At 34.1% G+C, this 8,389-nt stretch overlaps 1 protein-coding gene across 4 annotated transcripts; it reads right to left on the reverse strand.

Moving 5' to 3' along the window:
• Positions 1–605: 605 nt before the first annotated feature.
• LOC7453567 (V-type proton ATPase subunit H) lies at positions 606–7,774 on the reverse strand. Of its 4 annotated transcripts, XM_052449619.1 has the most exons (13): positions 7,674–7,774; positions 7,287–7,501; positions 6,846–6,877; positions 6,638–6,763; positions 6,424–6,526; positions 6,278–6,344; positions 5,449–5,520; positions 5,222–5,339; positions 4,967–5,128; positions 4,659–4,784; positions 4,310–4,435; positions 2,820–2,999; positions 606–1,217 (listed from the first exon to the last, which is right to left on the reverse strand). In XM_052449619.1, the coding sequence occupies exons 3-13, from the start codon at positions 6,873–6,875 to the stop codon at positions 969–971; spliced, it is 1,359 nt and encodes a 452-aa protein (XP_052305579.1). In that variant the 5' UTR covers positions 6,876–6,877; positions 7,287–7,501; positions 7,674–7,774; the 3' UTR covers positions 606–968. The 4 variants fall into 4 exon arrangements, with proteins under 4 accessions (XP_052305579.1, XP_052305581.1, XP_052305578.1 ...); XM_052449621.1 differs by lacking the exon at positions 7,674–7,774 and having other exon boundaries at positions 606–1,399; positions 7,287–7,553; XM_052449618.1 differs by lacking the exon at positions 7,674–7,774 and having other exon boundaries at positions 7,287–7,539.
• Positions 7,775–8,389: the final 615 nt, after the last annotated feature.

Consider the following 8,389-nt stretch of genomic DNA (forward strand, 5'->3'; position numbering starts at 1 on the left):
TGATTGACTTGAAATGTTAACTTAATATAAAACAAGAACCTTCTGGTAATATTTCAATCCGATCCAACAATCGGATAAATAATTATGCTAGCTAGATTAAAATTATGCATTAGAAAAACTAACTAGCTCATGAAATAGATGAATCATACTTCTCTTGTACATAGATTAAATTAATTAAGATTTAATCATCACTTGTTTAAAGATGTAGCCTTTTTAAAATTCTTAAAATTCATATTGAACCAAATACTTTAAATAAACTTATTAAATACATCTTTAACCTTATTTGCCTTAGATCTTGTAATGATCCATCTAAAATTTCTAAATAAACAATTTCTTCTTTCTTCGAACTTTTTTTCCTTTTACTTAAGCTAATTCTTTTCATTTTCTATTAATAAAAAAATAATTATGAGATGGGTGGGATTGTGTTCAAGTAACCTCCCAACCCCGCCGCTTAAATCAAAATCCGTTCAAGCCATCACAAAGCCCTCAGCATCATAAAAGACAAATCTGGCACCGGACATCCATATAAAAAACCTACTGCCTTCCTATTTTCTTTTGATTAATGCCCATGTTAAGAACAAATCCAGCAGAAGCATGCATCCCTATAACGGAGAATACCAAAATATGTTTTATTTTGTGCAACTCACTGAATCAATGTCTATATAAACAGATACATATAATTCTTCTACTCTTGCATAATTACGTTATTGATCGATCAACGAACCCTTGAAACGCATATACACCCAAAAACAACATGATACAAATACTCTCCCAAATATCTAAGTCTCATTCAGTAGAATAAATTAATTCTTCACAGTTTTCCAACGTCTAATAAAAAAATGAGCCCGGATTGATAAATTTCTGATGTCAATCACAAGTATCAAAGGAGCCGAGTTCAGTATCTGCTCATGGGAGCAAATCCAGAATCAGCTGATTAATGGCCAGAGAGTCATTGAACACCTCACGAATCAGACCTGCAGAAAGCTTGCATACTTTGCACCTAGGAAGAGCCTTTGAATACAGAGAAGAGCGTTTTTAGTAACTTCAGCATTTTCATGGTTCATTAATTTCATCATCCTTTCCTTGGCCTTAAGATCTGTCACTATGATCCGGCCAGCAGGATGGTACTGGATAAACTGTGAGAGATCGAAGCAAGCAACAGCCAAAGCTCTTGGATCATTGGATGTGTCCAAAATTGTTACGAGGACCCTCAGAATCTGAAGTAGAAAAGCACCACAGTAGTTCCAATTTTGAGAGAGAATTTAAATCAATAATTAATATGCTGATTTTATTTTGTTCAGTAGTTGTCATGGTTTCGATACCACATTTTTCCAGACCTCAAATCCCATTCAACAAAACAACCTATCATACCATCTACATAGTCGGTTGTTTTAATTTCCTGCATTACAACCCAGCATTATTAAAATACAGACACAGGGACAGCTGAACTGCAAAGAGCATTATTCTGATCAAACACATAGTGTGCGATCAGTAGTTGAAAAAATTGACAGAGTCAATCAAACTCTAGCACAGTGCTACCAATATTTACTTGCAATTGAGTGCTTTTCTGTTACCGAGCAAAGAATGAGAAATGGATTTAGTAGAGAATCAAACTCAGGCAAAAAGATTCTGTATAAAAAACCAGCATATCATCAATGTTATAGTGAACTGAGGAACTAAGAGTGATACTCCTAGTGGCTGGATCCCATTTAATAATGGAGACTAAAATTTGTTTGGTTACTTCAGCGGTCATATACTTAAAATTTTAAATAATGTCAAGCTGAGGCTCGTTGGACCAGTTAACCTGAAAGGAGATGAACCCCATAATAAAGAGAATCAATACAGGGACCATTCAGGGATACTTATGATTTGACAGTTATGGTGGGTTTGTCCTTTATCTGCTGTTTCAATAACTAAAAGAAACCCAAGGATCTAGACTCAAAATGCAAATAACAAATTCAAGTGCAAAATTCAAATATATTAAAAACAAGAAAGAAGACAAGGTGATTTCCCCAAGCTAAAGCACCGATATGATATTAGTATATTATCTTCTTTTTTTTTTGAAAGGAAAAATCAGGAAGCATCACGAACAAAGAGCAGGCTTCCTCAAGCATCATTGAATGATAATAATTTTAGAACTTGTGCCTTTCCAAGTTCGAATGGTTTTCAAAGAGAACACATGCATGTCCATAGAATAATGAGAAGGAAATCAAGCACCTTCTACGTATATTTACTCTTGCTAATACCAATCTTGGCTATTACCAATTTATTTTAGAGAATTGAGTGGACATGCTACACAAGTTAATAGCTACACTCAGATTGCAAGGCTATGAACTCACGTATTGTAATCACAAATCCATTTTACAAATAACGTTTTCTTTAACATGAAGCAATGCAAAAGAATGGATTGAGAAACATAACGGAACTAGGAATGGAACTATTCCATACACTTCGGTAGTTGAAATAATATAAAGGTAACGCAACATGATTTATTTTATTTGATACAATCAATTAAAAGTAAAATAGAAATTTGAGTTTTACTTCTTAAACTTTAAGTTTTTAATACAGTCAATCCCAAAAACCCATCTCAGATCTTGCTAGGCTTTAGTCGGTTTCTTTGCAATTACTGAGATGCCATTAACCCCCAAGGCCACTGGCCAAGGACCCCATGAGACTTAATAAATTTGTGCATTTAAAGAAAATCCAGTAGACAATTAGGACTGTTCAAAATATCATACTTCTTGTGACATCATCCACCTTGATCAGTAAAAAGAGCATCAAGTACATAATTAACATATGAGAAGATGGATAAAAAGTACCTGGAAATCATTCTCTTCAAAATTCGTGAAATTTTCACACCAGAATGCAGGATTTTTGTGCATAGGAGACCAGTCAAGATGGCCAAGGAGAACTTCCTGCTTGTATTTGTCGAACGAACTCAATTTCTTAATGTTATCCTTTACCCCCTCTTCTATTTGGTTCAGAGCCTCCAGTAGGTCCTGAGAAACATTAAAAGCAATTAAAGGAGAAAAAAGTTAAAAAGAGAAGTATGAGATTATGGACATGATTCAATTCACGATCACTTGCTTGAAAAACTCTACAAGTAACAGAATCAAGTCTCATGATAAACTTCATGCTAGATAATCTAAAACTAAGAAGCCATAAGATAGAATCTAGATATTTTTAGAACTAAAATGCAACTAGAGCAGTAGAATGGAGACATACACTGATACAGATATAATGCACATGCACAGAAATAGAGAAAAGGGGAGAAGAGATAGTCCAAGGGCAAATGAAAGCGATCAATTTAATCATATGGGAAATAAAATCAGGCAGCCAAGATTTAAGTAAATAAACCACCACATCTGTACTGAACATCAACAAGCTTGCATGGAAATTCCACAGAATAATCATTGAATTTCAAATTTACTGAAAGATTTTCTTGTAGATGAGAAAGTTAAAATCAAGTCTTGGAATAAATGAGTACCAAAAAAAAAATTCAATTCACAAGATTGAAAATCACAAAGTGAAAAAGTAAATTCCAATCCAAAAAAAAAAAATACTGAAAAAGAAATAAAAATTGTGAGGTATTTTCCTCTTTCTATGATCACACAAGAGTAACACTTACACAGTGCCCAGGAAATAACACTTTGGTACAGATAGACAACCCCTCGAAAGTACTTTCTACTGCAGCACAAAGGCATTGTACTACATGGCAAATAGTACCAAAGATAACGAGTGGTATGATGCAAGTTGTTCCACAGAAATGAAGAGCATTAAAATTAAAAACAACACTAAAAAAGCATGCAAATACATGTCCAACCCCATGTATGACTGGAAAAAAGTTGTAAGAACATGTAGCTAATCCATGCTGTTAGTTAATGATGCATTAAGTACAAATGACTAGAATTTGCATTATATAACTTGTAATTGCAAATTTAACAATTAAAGTCCAGCAAATAAATGTAAGAATAACAAATTCAGAAGCAAAATGATAATGATAATGCCAACCAAAAAGAATGAGAAGGGATGGTCAGTGTATAAAAATTAATAAAATTACTGAAAACCCCTTATTACCAAAAAACAAAAGAAAAAAAAAGGAATTTTAGTAAGTTTGTGTGTCAACAAGTCAAGGTGATGGTCAAAGTAAAATTCATTCATCATAGCAAGTGCACTATGTACGGCAGATATGGAATCACCAGTATCCAGGAAGGCAACTAAGGAATAACACTTCATTGTTTCCTCAAATTCTCAAAACAAAATTAATAATCATGAGGAGAATAGGAGTTAAACATTCTACATCTCTTACCTCATCACTCCATGCTTGTGCTTTCAAATTTTGAACAATTTGTGGCAATCCAAGGTCCACCATCTGAGCACCAAAAGTACCTTTGGAAAGCAAGTTTCTAAGGGTCAAGACCACCACTCTGACAACCTAGCAGAAACCAACACAAATAACTTGATAAAATCAGATGAATCCTAGCATATATTGTCTGTATAGGGACGTAAATGTAGAGTTTCCATAAAAATGACAAGGAAAGAATATGTCAAGCAGTAGAGTATGTACCAATTGGTCCTTGCCAAAAAATGCAACATCAAGAAAGTTGATAAATACATGACTGCGACCTATAGTCATTATTTATATGAATCCACCTAACCTTCTCTTTTGTGGAACTCTTTACGACATCTACTAGTCGTGGCAATGATCTTGAAGTAGCCAAGTATTTGATAGCAGGTTCATAGTAAGACAATAGCCAGACACAGAGACATGTTTCATAAAGAAGCTGTGACAGAGAATAAGATATCATTAAAATGAAGAACAACAACTTGTTTATGAGTTCTAGAATTTGAAGCTTGCATGAAAAACACCGCAAGCTGTAAACCATGCTCAAACAGCTCGTCAGATAACAGTATTTAATCATGACAATGCCAGTGTAGAAGGATTGCAAAGCAGGATAAGGGTTACCTGAATAGATTGCTGGGTGGATGCAGGACAAATTAATGGTATCAGCAACTTCACACCATCTCCTTGAACAAACAAAGATCTGACCACAGGTTCCTTGAGTAATGTTGCTAGACAGCTAATTGCAGTTGGAATGGAACGACTAGGATTCGAAGGCTTCTTCAGCTGAATGACATTATACATCAAGAGTGAAGTGTGACAATGAGTGTCATCCAAATTAAAACCTAGTAAATTATTTTCTAAAACCAGCATGCCAACCTGGGCACAAAACCATTCAACCAATCCCTTTAGCACATCATCAACGCAAGTAATTTTGCTCTTTGAATTTGAGGCTTCTCCATTTGAAAGAAGGTCATCTTGTGTTTTTGGCCTAGCACTAAAAAAAACGAAAGGATCACAGTTACCTTGATGTGTTATGGAGAAATCAATGTTGCTAATTTCTTGAAACTTCATTCTTTAACAGTAGAGGAGCATCTTGTCAATACCTTACAATCAAGGCAAGTATCTTGCAGCTCTTTTCTTGTATGAACCAGTTACCTTTCCAAAGCAATCTGAAAGTGGACCAAATTACAGTTCATTTTAGTTTTCATGATTTTGACCAAGATAAAATGAGCAAGTATAGTTTCAAACACAAAGTTCTAGCATCCACAGGTTGATGAACAACTAGAACTATTTAACCACTAGTTTTATGCCTGGGCATATATTGCTATACCCAGTTTCATGAGCAAAGGGGGCACAACCATCAAAAATGTTTCAATCACAATTATCATCATAGTTATGAATTTGAAAAGGCTTAGAATCTACACTAACATCATGATTGTCACTGTCAAAAGCTTTTTGAATTTGTTAAGGAGTTGCCTGTATCTTAACTTAAGCTGGATCCAAATGAAATGAATCTTTGGTGAAATACAAAAACTGTTGGTCAAATTGCAAGTACGGAAGGTTTTGAGCAATGCTTATAGGCTTTTAGGAGTGTCTCTAGCTAAATCAAACAGAATTGGATAGCTACTTTATTTTCAGAGGTCTTCTTTTTCTTCTTCAATTTAGAGGATGCCTTACTTTCTAATTTGTTTATCTACAATCTTCTCTACCTCTGATACATTTCTTCCTTTATCTATTAACAAAAGAAAAGAAATGGCTGGAGAGAAGCATGTTACTAAGCACAGAACTTTGTGATTCCACAGCATCCCCATACAACATGCACATTGCGGAACTTGTTTTTGCAGAATGCAAGGAAAACAAACTCACACAAAAATGTCAAGCTAACCTGAACAATTATAGTGAAAGAAACTATAAATGAATACTCAACTTAAGAAAGGTTCATAAGAACCATCATTAGCAAGAGACTTATCATGGAATAATCTGGCTCGTTTTGGGTTTGCTGCAAAAAGAGATGAAAAATAAGTTGACAAACAAACATACAATTACAGGCAGGAATATAAACTAGTTAACAATAATACCTGTAAGCATTTCATCAATTAAAGCCAGAACATATTCAACCGTTTCTTCCTTAAAAATGTCAATTAATATGGTAACAAATACCTGAACATAAGCTGGACCATCCTGCATAGTTTGAATATAAACAATAAAGTGATTTTAGCATTCAGGTAATAAACATATATACATAGAAAACAGAATGGATAAAAGAAAATGGATGATGAGTGATTTGGTTACATCATCTAACAATTGTGCCCTATAACTTTCAGGTCTATTATCATAACGCCTTAAAAGTTGAAGATCTGTCCCGGAAATTAGCTTGGTCACCATGTATGTCTCCCATGGGATATCCCTCTTCAGAACCTAAATAAATAAATAAAAACCTTGAAATTCTGGATGCAAATAAGAAACAAATTGGTGTAAAACAAGTGATGAGATCACCAACCTGCACTGTAGTCAGTTCGGCCTGCTCCATTTCTGCTGAAACAAAAAATAAATTAAATTAAATCTAATTCAGGTTTCTCTCCTCTGCCGACAACAACAACAATAACAATCCAAAAAAGCTAGAGAGAATTGTACTGACTAAGAAAATAGATTAACAAAACCTAATCAAAATACTTTGAATAAAAAAAATGAAAAAGATCTCTCCCTCTATTTTATCATGAAGTGTGCATCAATATTTCGGATCCTACAGTGACATTTATAATTTTTTAGACACTAAAAAGTAAATAATTTTACAATAACAAAAGAAATGAAGGAAATGCAAGTTAAATTGGCTATTATTGTCTATAAACACAGGCAGATTATTACTCTTTCAGAAGAAAATCATAAACATTATCATTACCACCATTACAATTACAATTGAATTGAGAAAGAGATCGCGTACCTCAATTTTCTTTTTCTTTTACTTTTTCTTTTTTTCAAAGGTTCAGCTCGATTGATGATGCGTTGGAGGGTAGAGAGCGGATGCGTTTCGTGAGATTTGTGATTTGAAAGTCAGGATTGCCTACATCTGTATTTATGCTGTCTGTTGCTCACTTAAATCTGGACCATTCACATCACCCACTTTGCTTTGGCAACTCTCCAGGTTGGATTAGATATCTTAAGAGGAAAGTATTACTTTGATATTCACTAGGTTTGTACTTTGTACGCTTTTTCTTGGTAATTTAAAAAAGTAAACATTAACATTAACTAATTATTAATTTATTAACATTAACATTATTAGCACATTAACATTAACGATAGAGATAAGCTTCAGTCCTAATGAACTCACCTCTTTCTTGTTGCTGTCAGAGAACAAAATAGGTGAACTGGTGAAGTCCAACTCTCGTTTCAAAAAAGTGAAGAAGAGTCGAGCACTACAGGCACTGCACTGTCAAAGAAGCCAAGCAAGCCCCTTTACTCTTTTTTTTTAGTTTAACGTGGGTGACCGGACCAGCTTGCGCGCATCTCGACTAATCCAACGGGTCCTAAAGTTAACGACCATGTAAGCCTACAGTGGCCATTATATGAGCAACCACAGGGTTCGAACCTGAGACTACAGAGGGAGCAAACCTCTTGATCTCAAACTCTTACCACTGGGCCACCACCTAGATGGTTAAACCCCTTTACTTGATATTATTGAAACTTGCTACAAGGAGTTCAAACAACCTATAATCTTTTTTTATCTGATCGGCGAATAAGATTTTTTTTTAGTTTACGATTAGGAATTTTTCCACTCGTAGTATTAAGACGCTAGATACGAGGAAAATACTGTAGGAATGAATAGTATTTCTCCCACACATGTTTTTGGCGTGGCAACGTTCTTTTTTTTAATTGATTTTTTTTTAATATTATAATTCTTTTTTTAGATTATCTCATTATTATGATATAGATTACGAGTTTAGCAGACTAATCTCATTGGTTAAGGCTCTTTTTTCTTATTTAACTTTTTTTTTATAATCTCATCCTTTAATATTGGGTTAATTAGAAATTATACTTCATGATTTG

This window comes from Populus trichocarpa, chromosome 19 (assembly GCF_000002775.5).
Source record: "Populus trichocarpa isolate Nisqually-1 chromosome 19, P.trichocarpa_v4.1, whole genome shotgun sequence".
Classification (NCBI taxonomy): Eukaryota; Viridiplantae; Streptophyta; class Magnoliopsida; order Malpighiales; family Salicaceae; genus Populus; species Populus trichocarpa.

What these genes read in the sequence shown, in the direction of transcription:
- LOC7453567 (XM_052449619.1), bottom strand. Translation starts at nt 6,875, where the DNA reads ATGGAGCAGGCCGAACTGACTACAGTGCAG. An exon ending in GGGCACAATTGTTAGATGAT is followed by an intron (nt 6,527 to 6,637) that starts GTAACCAAATCA and finishes CAAACTATGCAG; the next exon opens with GATGGTCCAGCTTATGTTCA. An exon ending in GATGGTTCTTATGAACCTTT is followed by an intron (nt 5,521 to 6,277) that starts CTTAAGTTGAGT and finishes AATTTGGTCCAC; the next exon opens with TTTCAGATTGCTTTGGAAAG.